The sequence below is a fragment of the Globicephala melas genome, chromosome 1 (genome assembly GCF_963455315.2).
Source record: "Globicephala melas chromosome 1, mGloMel1.2, whole genome shotgun sequence".
In the NCBI taxonomy this organism is placed as follows: domain Eukaryota; kingdom Metazoa; phylum Chordata; class Mammalia; order Artiodactyla; family Delphinidae; genus Globicephala; species Globicephala melas.
The window spans coordinates 79087270-79104267 of NC_083314.1; the positions used below are offsets into that span (position 1 = coordinate 79087270).

Sequence of the window (16998 nt, forward strand, 5' to 3'; positions counted from 1 at the left end):
CCTGGATCCAAGCCCCAGGGCTTGTGATTTAAGTGTAACAGGAGGCATCTTGGGTGTTGAGATCTTAAAAATCTCCCCAGGTGACCCTAGTGTGCAGCAGAGTTTGAAAATCACTGCTGTGCAGACAGTGCATCCTCTACTGTCTCTGCCTACAGTGGACAACTCCCCCCACCCTCCCCCACCGAAGTGATTAGACCTAAACCCAGGTCCCAGGATCCCTTGGTCACAGGTTAAGAGGTAATGACCTTCAAACCAAGGACGTTGGGACTACTGCCATTTAGGCTCCTACCTCATCCTGAAGCCGGCTTAGCCCTCCAGCGGTCTTCTCAGCCTCACTGGCCCACTCCTTGGCCTGGCGCTGGGCATCCGCCACCTCCCGCCGGGCCTTTTCCTTGTAATCCTCCAGCTGGGCCTGGAGCTGCTGCAGGGCTTGCTTAGAGTCATTCCCAATCTGCTCCAGCTGAGACACAGAGAAAAGAGATTGTTCAGCACTGCATCTCTTTAACGGATGCCTCTCTCTCTTCTCTGGGCCCAGACTCCCAAGACTCTCCCAGAGCCTCCTTCCTGCCGAAGTAGCCCTCTCTTGCTCTTTCCTGGACCTAGGTCCCTAGTACGGCTGGGAGTAATATATAGATTTCCTGGGTTCAAATCCTGGCTCTACCACTTATTAGCTGTGTGACCACAGGCAAGTTATTTACCCTCTCTGGGTCTCAGTTCCCCATCTGTAAAATGGGATAATAACAGTGCACCTATATCACAAGGTTGTTTTGAGAATTATGTTAATTAATTACGTAAAGTACTTACAATAGTGCCTGATACAAAGTAAACCTTAAATGACCATATTTCAGCAAACCCAAGATACCAATGATTATTACAAAGAAAAAGAAAAATTTGCCAATTGAACTATAACATACCGTCAATTATAAGACACAAATCAATTTCAGAGACGATAAAATGTACATATTAGAACTGATGAAATATTTTAGGTGTTTACCCCGGTTTTATAAATAAGCGATTAGGAGGAGAACCTTACCTGAAAAAAAGCAATTTATCTCCTTTTCTTCCTTTCTCCTTCCCTCCCCCAAATATAAAATTCTACCAATGAAAATTCCTGTTTTTAGGTCTTATAGACATCTAAGGAGGGATTATAGGCCTTTTTCCTTCCCCTAAATATAAAACTCTACCAACGAAGATTCTTATGTTTAGGTCTTACAGACTTCTAAGAGGAACTACAGGAGACATTCTCCAAGGATCAAGATCATAAAGGAATGGGAGGTAGGGGGAGGTCAAGAACACTGAGGGGAAGTAGGAAGGATGCCACACTGCAGATGTAGACTTGGCCTCCCCAACAATGAACTTGAGGAAAGCAAACACCACACGTCGTGACCCCATTCCCTCCCCTGTTCCCCCTGCCCCCCAGGCAAGCTTCTGTATGAGCTGAGCCTCTTCCTGAGCCCAGGCCACCGTGCCCCACCTCCTTGTTCAGCCGGTCCACAGTCCTGTCCAGCAAGCGCTTCTGCTCCTCCAGCTCAGTCTTGCTGCGCCGGAGCACCTCCCGCTGCTTCCCCTCCTCCTCCAGGGCCCGGTTCAGAGCCTGCTGCTCCTGTCCCAGGCGGGCCAACCCCCGCTGGGCCTCTTCCAGCCGTGCCTCCAGTGCCCGCTTGGCTGCTGTCAGGCTCCCCTCCTCTTCCTGAGCTGTGTTCAGGGCCTCCTCTAGCCGCTGTTTCTCTGCCTGGGAGTGGGGAAGGTGAGGGACGCTGGACTGAGGGGATGCAAAGCTTGGGCTCAAGCCATTTGGAGGTGAGTAGGTGGGAGGGAGGAGGAAGAGATGTTTATGAAAAAGGTGGGCAATGAAAACAGGCTCAGAGGAACCAGCAAAGATCAGAGAACATGCGAAGAGTGGGAAATGGACAAAAATACCAGTGCAAAGGCTGAGACGTTCACACTAAAGCACACTCCAGGAAATAAACCCGAGGTTGGCAGAGGACTAGGGAGGCAAACAGAAGCACGCTACAGGCAAAATCAAAGTGATGGCTGAGTATTTAGCCAGGGATGAGAGGAGAGAGGGCCAGGAGGAAGCCAACAATGTCAGCAAAAGCACTGACCTCTAACCGCTGCACCTTGTCCCGAAGCCGAGCCTCCGCCACTTCCCCACCCTCCGCCAAGCCTCGTGCCTCCTTCAGCTGCTGCTCCAGACCCAGGATGCGCCTTCGGAAGTCATCATTTTCCTCCTGGGTCTCCCGAAGCGTCGTCTCCACTGCTGTCCGACGCTGCCCCAGCACTGCCACTTCTGCCTCTGCTGCCATCTGAGCCTGAGGCCGGTTCAGGGAGAGGTGGCTCAGACCCCAGGGCTCAAGGTCATTGGCGACTCCCAGGAAAGCCACCCCAAAGAGAGCTCACACGAACCCAGGTGTGAAAAGGGGTAGTGCCACCAGCCAGAGGCTTCCCTGAGAATCCCACCCCTACAGAGATGCAATGGGTGTCACCAGGTACAACCCAACCTCCCCCCCGCCACATCCTGGCTACTTTTAACCACACACCTAGGACCAAGGTATTTGGTCTATACATACCCATGATAGGTAATTTTCCAAGCCCTCTGGCTCCTCAGCCCTCCAGACCCCTCAGCCTCCACCTCCTAAGCCCTGTGCCCACTCCCCTTGCCTTGGAAGCCTCTTCACAGTCTTGTCTCAGTTGCTGGAGGGTCTTTTGTAGCTGGAGGTTCTGCAGTTCCAGCCCCCGGCCTCGTTCAGCCTCTACCCTCAGCTGCTTCTCCAACTCCCGCTCCCGGTGTCGCCTAGTCACCTCCTGGCTCTGCTTCTCTGCCTGCAGCTCCTTAAGTTCCTCCTGTGTCTGGCGCAGCTCCTAGAAGGGAAGGGAAATGGTGACAGGGCAGAGACAGCCAGCCTGGGATAACAGAAAGTGGAGAAACTGAAACTCTCGTACACTGCTGGTGAGAATGTGAAATGGTATGCCCACTTTGGAAAACAATTTGGCAATGTCTCAGAAAGTTAACCATAAAGTTACCATATGACCCAGCAATTCCACTCCTAGGCATATACCCAAGAGAACTGTATAAACATATGTTCACAAAAAACTTGTAAGTGAATGCTCATAGCAACATTATTCATTACAGCTAAATACAGAAAGGACCCAAATGTCCATCAATTGATGAACAGATAAAAAATGTGGTATATCCATGTAGTGGAATATTATTCAGCCATAAAAAGTAATGAAGCACTGATACTTGCTACAACATGGATAAACCTTGAAAAACATTATGCTAGGTGAAAGAAGCCAGACATGAAAGGCCCCATATTATAGGAGTCCCATTATATGAAATGTCCAGAATAGGCAAATCCATAGAGAGAGAAAGTAGATTAGTGGCTGCCAGGAGTGGGGAGGGTGACCGCTAATGGATGCGGGGTTCTTTTTTGGGGTGATGAAAATGTTCTATAAGTAGATAGTGGTGGTGGTGTTGGTTGTACAACTCTGTGAGTATACAAAACCCCACTAAATTGTATACTTTAAAAGGGTGAATTCTATGGTATGTGAACTAAATCTCCATTAAAAAAAATTACATGGAGTGAGAACAGATGACGGTATGCATAAAACAGGATTGGCTATTTTTTTTAAATGCTGAAAACCAAAATATGTGACACAATAAATATTGGTGCTGCTCTGATTTCTTTTTTAAAAAATCAAAATATGATTTCTCATTCTAATTTATCTATTAGCTACTTCTGAAATTCAGAAAGTATAATTAGGCTGAAAGGTTATATGTATATCGTGAGTCTTCAGTGTAAGACACTAACATACTAATTACAAAGAAAAAGAGGGGACTTCCCTGGTGGTCCAGCAGTTGGGACTCCATGCTTCCACCACAGTGGGTGAGGGTTCGATCCCTGGTCGGGGAAGTAGGATCCCACATGAGGTGCGATGCGGCCAAAAATAAATAAATTTTCAAAATTTTTTAAATAAAGAAAAAAAAGAAAAATAGCACAGTGTATGGTCTACAGTGGACTGGGTTAGTCTATTTTCCTAATATATATCTTATTGATTTACTAAATACTTAATAAAATTAGCTTAATATATAAATGAAACACTAGTTATTACTTTTTTGCTTTTTAGCTTTACCCAGCATAATAAGTCAACTGAGATTGTCCAGAGGAATGTCCAAGTTCACTATATCAGCCAATATATTTAACAGACCTCAGACTATCCTTGATATTTGTTAACTTAAAAACAGTATAGTAAAAATTAGGAGTACTTTTGATTTCACAACCACCAAAGTATGTTTGGTTAACATTTATTATCTTTTTCTCCACCAAATATTTTGCATAAGCTCAGGCTTTTATTTATCTGGAAAATCATCATTCAGAGCTATATTTCTTTGCTCATTTAAAAATATGATTACCTTGATTACAATTAGGTAGTTTTATAGTAAAAGCATGATAAACAAGAATTGATTAATTAATACTTGTTAACTGAGCACCTACTACATATACAGCATAGCAAATGAAAGAATATAAACCCAGAAGGATTCTCAGGAGGCCACAAATGCCAGTTCCCTATAATTAATGAAAATATTTTCTAATTTTCAAATCATCTGAAATAATTCATTGCTTTCTTGTCCTTCATAAACTGATACCAGGAATATGAAGAAATTATTTGTGTTCACTTCAATTTTATGACCTTATTATTCATAAAATATCCATACATGATAAAACATTTAGCTACCTGTGTCTAGATTCTATACTCTCTAAGCAGCCTTCAAATTACAATTTGGCTTCCCATATAGGTCAGCTGGCCATGCCACTGCAAGTGTTCCAGTCCATGTGACAACACTACTCATTGTAAGTTAATAAACTGGCATTCTAACTGTAAATGTTTGTTTCATAAGTGTAGTTAATGAGTCCCCTCTGAGAGACAGAGCAACTTTTGCTATCCTGACCAAATTAGGTTTCCAAGCTTGCAAAAATGACCCTGGAGTTTCACAAATCCACCTCAATGCTGCTACCCATGAGGTCTCTTGGGAGGCAGCCAGCAGCCTCTGGCTATAACCCAACCTGGCCGCGAGAGCCCGTTCCATTAGAAACTTCTATACTGAGTGAGGAGACCAGTCCTGCTAGAGTGTGTGCTGGGAAGAGATAAGGCTGAACAGGCAGGATGAAGCCTGAAAACCAAGCACACGGGAGACAGCCACACAAGTGTGGAGGCCTTCGTGGATAGGTGAGGCAGATGCCCATCACCCCAACCTGCCCTATTGCCCCCCAACTCCCAAGTACCTTCTTGAGCTCCTCCACCTGGCGAGTATCTCCAGCATCAGCCCGGGCCTGCCCTAATTCCCTCTGCAAGACCTCTATCTTCTCCCCAAGTTCCTCTTCCATCTCCTCCTTCTCCATCCGCAGCTGCAGGAGTCTGAGCCCAGAAAGGTGAAACAAAAGGGAAAGGGAACAGGGTGAGGCCGCCTGCCTGGGAGAGGTGAGCAGGACAATGACAATGACAACCACCTCCCTGGAGGCAGGACACTGGGCACCCACCCTCAGGAGGGCGGAAGGTGGGGATGGAGAAGGGCAGTTTGAGAAATGGGAAAGGAAGGAGCACAGCACTGGCAGAAAAGAGGGGGAATATAAGAATCATGTATAAGCATCCTGGGGGGCAATGTCCTTACTCTTGCTTGGTGGCTCTAAGTTCCTCCTTGTTCTTCTGAAACATGCTCTGCCAATGCCCTGTCTCCTCCGAGGTCTCCTCCAGCTCCCTCTGCAGCTCCCGCACCAGGACTAACATCTTCTGCCTCTCAGCCTCCAATGCTGCGTAATCCTAGGGAAGGGGAGAGTCAGGGGCCAGGAGGCTCGGAGGGAAGAGCTCACTCCAAACCAAAGTGTGAGTGTGTAGAAGGGGAGGCTCAGGTCCAGAGGCACCATGCCCACTGCACACCCTGACACCCAGGGTACCTGGTGCAATGCTAGCAGAAGGCTCTCTTCCCAAGACACAGTCTGCCCCTCTGTCATCTACAGGAAGCCTCCCCCAGTTATTTCCCCATGGGACTTTGGTCACACATCCTCACAGGACTTCTGGCCTGCACTCCTTCCCTCTGCTTAGGTTTCCTGAGCAAGGTTTTCATTACATCTCACATGTGTCTTTTAGGGGGAGTTCCAGTTATGACCATGAAAAATTCCCCAAATACCAAGACCTCGAGGCAGCCCCCTTCCCTGGGGGTGCTCTCTTTTCCCAGCCCTGCTCTTGTCACGTGCCTGGGTTGCATCCTGCATGCTCCGGCGAAGCTGCTCTGCGTCCCGCTGGTACTGCTGCCGCACATGCTCTACCTCCTGGTCACGGGAGGCCACCTCCTCCTTCAGGGCGCCCTTCAGTGCTGTCAGCTCCCGCTCCCGCAGCCTCAGCTGCTCCTCTACCCGCTGCTTCGCCTCTAAGACCTCTTCCAGAAGCTCCCGGGTCTCTACCAGGTCCTGGGCAAAGTGAAGGTGGAAGTCAATCAAAAATATTTATTGAGCACCTCCTATCTGTTAGGCATGGTACCAGGTGCTCTCTGCCCTCTAAGATGCCCTGTTAGGATAAAGGAAATCTACCATTCTGGGCTCTAGTGCCACGCCGTCATTGAGTCAGCGTGAAAGCACCCTAAGGGATACCTGTAATCAGCTACCTACTCCCCATACTTTAGGGAAACTGCAGATGAGCAGACTTGAGGATGCTCTAGCTGAAAGGAAGCAGAGGCTAAGGTACCCCAATCCTGCTCCCTACCTTCATTAGCACCTCTTTAGCAGGCTCAGGACCCTGGGCCTGTTTCAGCTTGTCCTGCAGCTCCATCACCTGTGTCTCCAGCCCATGCCGTACCATTTCACCCTGGTCCAGGAGGAGCTTCATGTTCTGGAGCCTAATATTAATTATAGACAACAGTATTGAGCACTACGTGTAAGGCCGTTTTCTAAACACTTTACTTATATTAGTTCCTATAAACCTCCTTCAAGTCTTTGTTCAAATCTTAACAAGGCTTCCCCTGACTACTTTGTTTAATATTGCAACCCAGCCCTCCTGATCTGCTTTAACCTATTCTACTTACCACCTTCTCATATGTAATACGTTTACTTATACAATATGTTAATTGTTTACTGTCTGTGCCCCCTTCCTAGAAGCTATGCTTCATCTTTATGGTTCACTGATGAACCCCAGGAATCTAGATCAGTGCCTACTACACAGTACTCATTGCAAAAACTTCTGCTACGTGAATGATTAAATCCTCACAACAATCCTGTGAGGTAGGTACCATCGTTAATCCCATTTTACAGGGCTTCCCTGTGAATTGGCACAGTGGTTGAGAATCCGCCTGCCAATGCAGGGGACACGGGTTCGAGCCCTGGTCTGCGAAGATCCCACATGCTGCGGAACAACTGGACCCGTGAGCCACAACTACTGGGCCTGCGCGTCTGGAGCCTGTGCTCCGCAACAAGAGAGGCCGCGACAGTGAGAGGCCCGCGCACCGCGATGAAGAGTGGCCCCCGCTCGCCGCAACTAGAGAAAGCCCTTGCAGAGAAATGAAGACCCAACACAGCCAAAAAATAAAAATAAATTGAAAAATAAAAAAAGAAATGTTCAGTTCCATCACATTTTTAAAAAAAAAAATCCCATTTTACAGATTAAGAACCTGATGCACAGAGGCAAATCTAGGGAGCCTAACTCATGTGCTGTCAGCATTACTGATAGAGAAGGTAAAGAGAAAGGTCCTATCTTTAACCTTCTCTGTTGGCCCCTTTCAGCTTCTGGAGATTTCCCTGTCTCCCCCAGCCCTGGGGGAGCCTCTAACTCTGGCTGAGGCCCTCATGCAGCCCTGCAAGCACCATCAGCTGCACTCACTCCTTGGTGCTCTGCTGGGCTTCCCCACTCCTCCTCTCCAGCAGCTCCTGCAGTCGGCTGCACTCTTCTGACTTCTCCTCTAGCTGCCGCTCCAGCCCAACCCGGAATGGCTCTAGCTTCTGCCGTTTCTGGAAAGGGAAAAGAGAGTGAAACAGGTGGAGAGTAGGGAAAGCCTCTCAGAAGGACCAGGAATAATGGGAATACCTAACATCTATTGACACTCACTATATGACAGGCACTGTACTAGGGACCTTATGTATATTATCTGCATTTAATCCTCATAACAAGCCTCGGTACTTGTAATGGTTTAAAATATGTCCACAAATTATTTGACATTTCTTTCAAAAGGTGAAGCCTCTCTCCTTGAGTATAGGCTGGACTTAATATAGGCTCCCTTTGAGTATAGGCTGTCTCTTCTAACAAATAGAAAAAGGGGGAAGTGATGTGTAGCTTCTGAGACTAGGTCAGAAAAAGGCATTGCGGCCTCCTCCTTACCTTCTCTCTTGGATCACTCCCTCCGGGGGACGGTAGCTACCATACTGTGAGGACACTCAAGCAGCTCTATGAAGAGGTCCACATAGCAAGGAACTGAGACCTCCAACTAACAACCACTGAGTAAGCCGTTTTAGAAGTAAATCCTCCAACACCTGTCAAGTCTTCTAATGACTACAGCCCCAGCCAGTACCTTGACTGGAAGCTCATCACAGACCCTGAGCCCCAACTACCCAGTTAAGTGGCTCCCAGATCCTGGGCACTCAGATACTGGGTGATGTTTGTTTTGAGGTAATTTGTTACACAGCAAGAGATAACTAACACAGCACAATTATTATCCTCACATTACAGTTAAGGAAACAAAGGCTTAGAACATTTAAAGAATTTGCCCAAGGTCAGTTACATAGCCAACAAGTAAGAGTACCAGGATTTGAATTCAGTTTGACTCCACAGCCCACCGCTCAACCAGTACACGACACCGCTTTTCAGGAAACAAGGGGAGTTACAATCTAACACTTACTGAGCACCACCTATATACAAGGCAATACTGTGACAGGTGGAAGCAGTATAAAAAAAGAGGAGTACGTAGGCTTGAGCATAAGACTCACCTGAATTTTAACACTCCTCCTCTACAACTTACCACCTTGAGCAATTAACCTTTCTGATCTTCAACTTTCTCATCATACAAGGGTCAAGGATGCCTATTTTACAGGGTCATTGTAATTATTACATATTACTCGGGATAGTACCTACTACAAAAATTAAACTCAATAAATGACAGCTACTATTACTGCCATCATTACTATGATGATGCCAAGAACTGAGGTAAATAATTTACTCAAGATTTATACAGCCACAGCGAGTGGCAGAGCTAGGACAGGAAATTCCAAAGGAAATGGAATTAGAAGTAGTTAGACCCCTGATGAATGTGCTCCTCCTCTCTAAGCTCCAGAGAACCCCAGAAGTCCTTCCTGGGACTAGCACATGCTCTTGTCTCACAGGACACACAAGTGCTCATTCCATTGTTTGGAAGGGCCAGCTCAGGCCAAGGTTCTTTCCCCCTGTGGCCCTTCATCCCTCCTGCACCTCTAATCTCTCCTCACCTTCACTTCTTCATCCAGCTTTTTCTGTAGCTCCTCCACTTTTTGGGTGAGTTCACCCTGCCCTGCCTTAGTGGAACCAGAAGAAACCATCTGCCAGAGACACGGGGGGAAGGAAGCGAGTCCACATCCAGATCCCAAGGCCCACAAGGCCCTAACCCTGCCCCCTGCCCCACCGTGAGAAGGCCACTCACCACCAGAGGCTGCATCTGCTCCAGCAACAAACTGACCTTCCTCCTCACAGAGGTTTCACTTTCTGAGCTTCTGGAGGATAAAAGGACAGATGCAAAGGTTAGGGGAGGAAAGGGGTAGCAGAGATGAGGGAAGGAAAGGCTAAGAGCAAGGAAGATGGGGAACAAAGCTAGAAGGAAAAGAAGGGAGGTGTGTGACTCTGCTATTGGGAGGGTCCCCACTCACCCGTCTCTCAGGATGCCGTAGATGGTGGCCTTCACGTGGTCCACACTGCCTGGTGGGACTGCCTCCTGCTGGTCTCGGAGAAGGTCTGGAGTTGATTTGAACTATAAAAAAAGTAAACCCAGAGCAATAGGAAGACTACAAAGGTTACGCCAGAAGCGTGTGTGGGGTTCAGATGGAAGAGACGTGGCAGTTGGGAGACGAGGCCCTTCAAGCACGACGAACAAGCCTGAAGTGGGGTAAAGAGGCAACACCTCTGAGGCCGGAGCAACAGGCCAGGAAGGGGTCCAAGCAGGGTACACCTCTCACTATCGCTGCAAACCAGATTTTGCTCGACACACAGATCTCGACCAGTTGTGAGCTGTGTCACAGGTTATTTGTCACTAATGGCAGTTAATGTACTAGAATTTGTGAATGATTTACTTTTAGAATGGGCTTAACTTTGTCTCAGAGTAAAGTCACTCCCCCACGCGCTCGCATTCCTGAGTGGGAGACAAAGCGGGGAGTTTTGGCAAGAGCACCAGGGAGCCACTCATATCTTCCAAGCCTGCCTCACATTTGCTGCAGACCTAGCAAACGCTGGTGACTGAGGCACAGTTAATGGTCGGGCAATGACAAGTAACTCTCCATGCTTGTGAATGGTGATTTCACAGTTACTTCCACTTCCTTCAGCATTTTGCCCATGGAAGTGTCTTGTACATGTGAATACCATCTATTAAGTAGATGGATAAAGGGGAGGACAAAAAGTAGACTTTCTGCCATAGGTCATTTGAACCAACATGGAGACCCAAGTAGGTCAGGGCTGATGAGAAGGGGCCAGGGCTTGGAAGCCACAGAGGGGTGAGGTCTGACCTGTAGCATGGGAGGGTCCTGTGCTCTCCCCCGTGGCTCCTCAAAACTCTGAAGGACCCAGTCCTGGGTCTGACGGGAACGGCTAAAGCCACCAAGACAGCTCTGGGCTGACTGTTTCATGCTGCCCGTGTGCTGGTCATGCTTTGTGCTAGGGGTCCAGCGGTTGGGGGACCAGCGCTCCCGTTCCTCAACGGTGTCCCGTGGGAGCCGGCTGTCCAGGCTCTGGCTCCGCTTGCGCTGTTCAGGGGGCAGCATCCGCGTGCGGCGGCCAGTCCGGCCCCGGGCCTGGCCCCCATGGTGACTGTCAAACTTGTTGATGAGGGAGTCCACCGAAGACAGGGGGGCAGTGTCAATGGTGCTGTCCAGGTAAGCTCCTTGGTGGGCTAGCTCCAGCAGGCTGGTGCTCCTGTTGCTTGGACCCATAGGGGCAGGGCCTGCCAGTGAGGCCTGGGACTGGGAGCGCAGTAGCCTTCCATTCCAGTGGGCCCCGGGCTCCTCATCAGATGTGCTTCCCTGCGAGCGGTCAGGAAACTCCTTGGCCTGAGAGTAGGGGCTCTCGGGAAGTTCCGAGTCAGAGCTCAGAGCTCCTGGGGCCCCTCGGTTGTTGGCCCCCTTGATCTGGACTCCAAAGGAGTCGCCACCTTTCTCCCCACTGTTGAGCACCACAAAGGGTTGCCCAGCGATGCCCTGCACACGCACGGCAACCCCATAGGTATTGGCTCTTGCATCCTTAGCTGGGCGTCGTCCACCACGACGTAGGGTGCCCATCTCTGCATCACACACTGGCTCTGTGATGAAGCGAATCTGGACTCCATGGTCTACAGGGCCCCGGGGCTCGGCCATGGTGGACACCTGCTCCATGGGTAGGAGGGGTCCTAGAAGATGAAGAGTTTAAGCTGAGAGACTACAAGTAGAAACCCAGAAACCTCCACTTGCCCAGCTTTTGTGAGGGTGATTGCCCTGCCAATCCCTTCTACACAAAATAGTGGTTCTCATACTTTACCTGAGCAGCAGAGTCACCTGAAGGACGAGTTAAAACAGACTGCTGGACCCTGCCCCCAGAGTATCAGATTCAGCAGGTAGCCCCAAACTGAGGATTTACAGTTCTAACAAGTTCCCAGGTGATGTGATGCTACTGGTCCAGATTCCACATTCTGAGACCCACTGACCCAGAAGAATCCATTTCCTCTAATACAGTCCTGGGCAGCTTGGTTTTGTCAAGAGTTTAAAGATTTTTCTTGATCTTCACACGTACACCTATAGCACTACCATGTGCTTCTCCTACCCCCAGGGAAGGCAGAACCCAAGCCCCACCTGCAGACACCTCCAACCCAATGGAGAATAGGGGCCTCCAATCCCAGAGCTCATTTCAAATACAGAAGACCCCAAGATATGTCATCCCGTTTCTGGGAGGATACTCAAAGAAACCAATAGCAGTGATGCATCAGCGTTGGGGGAACTGAGGGCTGGGGACAGGGATGGGAGAATGACTGGCTTTCTATTATATATCTTTTTGTCCCTTTTGAATCTGGAACCATGTACTACCTATTCAAGAAAAGATTTAAGTAACATTTAAGGGTACCAGTCCAGGAATTAGTTCCCTGGCGGTCCAGTGGTTGGAACTTGGTGCTCTCACTGCTGAGGCCTGGCTTCCATCCCTGGTCAGGGAACTGAGATCCCACAAGCTTCATGGTGCAGCCAAAAAAAAAAAGAGTATCAGGCCCCAGGACAGGCAGACTTGTCCCATCTGAGAGCCAGAGCCAAGACCACCTACAGGCCAGCTCCCTGGGTCTACATTGCCTAAGCTCAGAGTCAGCAAATGGAATGTGTTCCAGGTATTGCTTATTGCTCTGGCTCCAGGAACTTGCAGGGAGAGGTTCTCCTCTAAGCAAATAAAAATCCAGCTTCCCCACCCCTTCTGCTAACCTCCACCAGGGCCTAGCACCAAACTGGAGGAGGAGCCTCTGATGTACCAGAGACACAAACATACCCAACTCAACCTCCCAGTGGAGCTCTGGGCCAAGGAAACTTGGCAAGGCCCCTTTCAGGGATTGTAGAAGTGCCAGGAAGCTCAGGAACCCAGGAGGGGTGGGGACGGGAGGGGCGGAGCTCCAGGTGAGAAAGGAATTGGAAGAAGAGCATTCCTAGTAGCATTCCCAACCCCTCCCCTACAGGGGAAGATACAGGGGGGGAGGAACACCTTATCAGCAATGGTTCTTCACCTTTTCTGGTGTCTGAGAAAATGATGAAAGCAATGCACCCTTCCCCCAGGAGACAGCCCACCCAAACTTTTACCACAGAATCTCAAGAGGTCCTTAAGGCCCACCCATGAACCCAAGGACCCGATCCTTCCACTATGCGGACATCGGGGAGGACTTTAACCAACCACTGACTCAGATACCCCAGAAAGCAATATTTTTAGTTGGCAGAGCCCTATGTTGGAATTCAAGTAAGAAATGGGACCAGAAAAGAAGCTACAAGGCAAAGGCGTAAGTTCTCCAAGCCACTCATCCAATAGAAAAGGCACTGGACTATAGTCAGGATCTGGCTTGGAATCCCAGCTTCTGCCCTTCACTTGATGTATATAACCTTGGGCAAATCACAACTTTTCCCAGCCTGTTTCCTCATCTGTAAAATGGGTATAATAATACCTCATGAGGTAATTACCTGTGAGAATTAGATAATAACAACTATGTGGGTATACACAACTGTAAAAATGTATCATGTTATACACTTAAGATTTTTGCACTTTATTTACTTAGGTTCTACTTCAATAAAAAGAGGGGAAATGTCAAGATATTAAACATGAATGCACCTAGCAGCATAAGCCTGTCACAAAGCTGACAACAAATGTTATCCTGCACATATGCTGCTCCTTCCAACAGGACCTTCCTGGCTTCCCCTGGTTTACAGAAGGATGCCACTTCCTAGAGAAGCCTTCCTTGACCATTCCTTCCCACAAACTAGATCAGATTCACGTTATACACTCCATAGTTGGCCTTCAGTGAGTGTGCCTCAGTTTAGTTATATATTTATCAGAATGATGATTTGTTTCCTATCTGTCTCCTCCACTAGGTTATAAGCTCCTGGAGGGAAAAAAGACATTGTTCTCAGCTGACTCCTGTGTCCCCAGGGCCTGGCAGATGGTAGATGTCAATATATATCTATTAAAAGTTGTATCCCAGGGCTTCCCTGGTGGCGCAGTGGTTGAGAGTCCGCCTGCCGATGCAGGGGACACGGGTTCGTCCCTGGTCCGGGAGGATCCCACATGCCTCAGAGCGGCTGGGCCCGTGAGCCATGGCCGCTGAGCCTGAGCGTCCGGAGCCTGTGCTCCGCAATGGGAGAGGCCACAGCAGCGAGAGGCCCGCGTACCGCAAAAAAACAAACAAAAAGAAGTTGTATCCCAAACCAAGGCAGACTCAACACAGCAGTGGGGAGATTTCCCAAGGATCGTGCACAGCCATTTCTTGTTTGTCCTAGTAACAGGACCTCTTCCTGGCCTGGACTCCCTGTCCTATTCAGGCATAATTTTGGAACCAGATGTGCCTAGAAGTCACATGATTTATTCATGATGCAGCTCTACCCTGACAGTACATCTACTGATCTTCCAGATCCAGGTCAAGAAGTTCCCAGCCTAGTCCCAGAGAGTGCATAGCCCTTGCCTGCCCAAGAGCACCAAGCTGCTCAGAGGCGGCACCAAGTGTACCCTGAGGTCCCAGTGACTCCCTAACCTCAACCCCCTTCAGTCCCAGGACATGTGGGTCAAGGGCCAGGAGGGCTAAAGGGATCTTTGGGGTGGGTCAGAAAGCAGGGCTCTAAATGATTCAACATGGAAAACCCGAAACCTATCCGCCTTCAGTTACAGAGGACAGAGGGGCGGGGCCCGGTGAGCAAGGCAGCTCCAAGGCCTTTTGTAAGCCCCAGAGGCAGGTAAATAGTGATCTAGTGCCAGGCAACAGGGAGCCCAGAGCCTCTCCTCTCACCAGATGCCTGACCCTGCTTTTCCCACCAACTGTACTCTGGGAAGAGACTAGGCCACAAGTTAATTCAGCTTCATCTTTCTGCCTCTGTCATTCCTGCCTGTAAGGAGAGGGAGAACACAGCACTTGTATCAGGCAGCCACTTCTCCCTGAGTTACTCATTAGCCTGCCCTGCCCCAATTCCATCACCTCTGGCCCAACCATAAGCAGCTGGCTTCCAACTAGGAGTGACAGGGTCTCTGGACTCCTGGCAGGAAGTGGGGGTGGGGTGGCTCCAGGTGTGCCCAGGAAGAACTGGTATACATAGGGCCTGGCAATATGCTAGATGCTATATAATTGGCAGATGCAGAAAATGGATGAATTAGAGGTACAGAGATTAGACTCCCCTCGGAGGAAACAAGGAAAGCAAATGGTGAAAACAGAAAAGGACAGTTCAATGACCTTGCTCTTTCGGCTCCTATTTTCTCATAAAGAGTTAGCAAGATAAGGTTGCCCAAGGATCCAGAAAGAACCCCCCATGTGGGCTTCCCTGGTGGCGCAGTGGTTGAGAGTCCGCCTGCCGATGCAGGGGACACGGGTTCGTGCCCCGATCCGGGAAGATCCCACATGCCGTGGAGCGGCTAGGCCCGTGAGCCATGGCCGCTGAGCCTGCACGTCCGGAGCCTGTGCTCCGCAACGGGAGAGGCCACAACAGTGAGAGGCCCGCGTACTGCAAAAAAAAAAAAAAAAAAGAACCCCCCCGCCATGTGTACTCCTGGCTCAGTCCACTGGAAAAGTCAAACCTGAGCACCAGACTAGAGCTGCTTGGCCAGTGGGGAAAAAAACACAATGAGGAACTGGGCCCCTGCAAACTGGCTGGACTGGTTTGAGAGGCAAGGGAAAGGGGAGGGCCGGGGAGACTCCACTGGCAGCTTGTGAAGCAGACCAGAGAAATTCCACACCACAGAGGAGGCAGAGGGGCAAAACCATGGGCAGGGACTCCGTCCAGCTTAGATGCCAAGGCCAAGGCTCTGAAGGAAGAGGCAGAAGGTGGGGAGGGAACAGGCAGGAACAGATACACAGTGTGCCTGGTGACTGACAGACAGGCCAGTGTGTAACAGAAGACTTTGTCTCCCTCTACCCCTCCCTCTAAAGTTCCCAAGGTTGCATTCCAGATCCCACACTTAACCTGGGCCACCTCCCTGGCCCTCAGTTCTCCCCTTCCCTGGCGTGAAGAAAGCAGCAGCCCTACCCCCTCCTCACCTCCCACATGGGTGATGGCATGCAGGTCAGCCTGGGGAAAGCAGGAAGGGTTCTAGGAAGCCAGAATCCTCTTAGGGTCAGGCAAATCTCTGGATTAGCAGTCCCCTAGAGCCAGCCCCCCATTCCCGAATATCCAGGATGAAAAAAGAGGTAGAGAGGCATGTGCAGGCAGCCTGTCGACAACATAGCGGTTGCTAATTATTTCCCAATTACAACAACTCTCCTCAGGCAGGGCATCAAAGGGGCCAAGCTAAGGCTGGCTCTGATTCCCTCACCTGCCTAAGGCAAGGGAATCTGCCTCAGAAATTTTGTCTCAGCCCTGACGTGCACCTCTCATCCAGCTTGGAGACTCAGAGGTGCTGAATCTCCTAGTCCTGTGGTCTCCTGAGGAGTCCTGCTTATTTCCTGCACCAGTGCCTATGGCTAGTCTGACAGCCATCATGGTCCAGCTGTCAGGGATGCCTGGTAGGGTTTAAGGAAATAATGGGGAATTTCTGAGAGGCATCAAGGAAATTGGTTAGGCTCCCAAACCTCACCCAATGGCCCCACCTAGAACCACAGAAGTATGTATGCTTGGGGGGAGGGCTTGACATTAGCCCCCAGAAAGAGGCCTCATTAGAAAGAAGTATTTCTACACATTTTGTGGGCCTAGGGATCTAGGCTTACTCAAATCCCTCTCTTGTAGAGCACTCTCTCAAGAGAAAGAAGGAAATATGCTCCCTGGCAAGAAAGCAAAGGAGGACAAAAACTGAAAGACTTAGTTTCACACCTAGCAAAGAGATGGGGGTGCCCTCTCGCTCTACCTCTCAGTGTCTATTAATTGCACCTGTCTTGCCCTATAGATGAATGGTTAGAGAAAGATTCCACCTCAAAGCCAGAGGGAGGTATCAGCACCGGCTCAGACTGGCAGTCGGGTAAAGAACCTCAGGGAAACAGCACCTTTCCACGCCCTTTCCTTTACGTGTCTGAACCTCAGGCAGCAGTTCCCTTTGCCCAACTGAGACTGACTCCTTCCCCCCACCATTCCGGTCTCCAAGAGAAACTCTGCC

General features: G+C 49.5%; 1 protein-coding gene across 4 annotated transcripts in view; it reads right to left on the reverse strand.

Moving 5' to 3' along the window:
* Positions 1-16998, reverse strand: part of CGN (cingulin) — a 51238-nt gene that overhangs the window by 5092 nt on the left and 29148 nt on the right. For 2 of the 4 annotated variants that reach the window (XM_060299397.2, XM_030846355.3), the window contains exons 2-14: positions 10728-11602; positions 9879-9979; positions 9656-9725; positions 9465-9554; positions 7870-7997; positions 6760-6892; positions 6255-6467; positions 5672-5820; positions 5286-5418; positions 2662-2862; positions 2106-2312; positions 1475-1732; positions 290-460 (exon numbers count right to left, since the gene is read on the reverse strand). In XM_060299397.2, coding sequence (XP_060155380.1) covers positions 290-460; positions 1475-1732; positions 2106-2312; positions 2662-2862; positions 5286-5418; positions 5672-5820; positions 6255-6467; positions 6760-6892; positions 7870-7997; positions 9465-9554; positions 9656-9725; positions 9879-9979; positions 10728-11588 — 2715 coding nt within the window. In that variant the 5' untranslated portion in view covers positions 11589-11602. The remainder of the gene's footprint in view (positions 1-289; positions 461-1474; positions 1733-2105; positions 2313-2661; positions 2863-5285; positions 5419-5671; positions 5821-6254; positions 6468-6759; positions 6893-7869; positions 7998-9464; positions 9555-9655; positions 9726-9878; positions 9980-10727; positions 11603-16998) is intronic. The other 2 variants (XM_060299406.2, XM_060299412.2) reach the window with 2 other exon arrangements.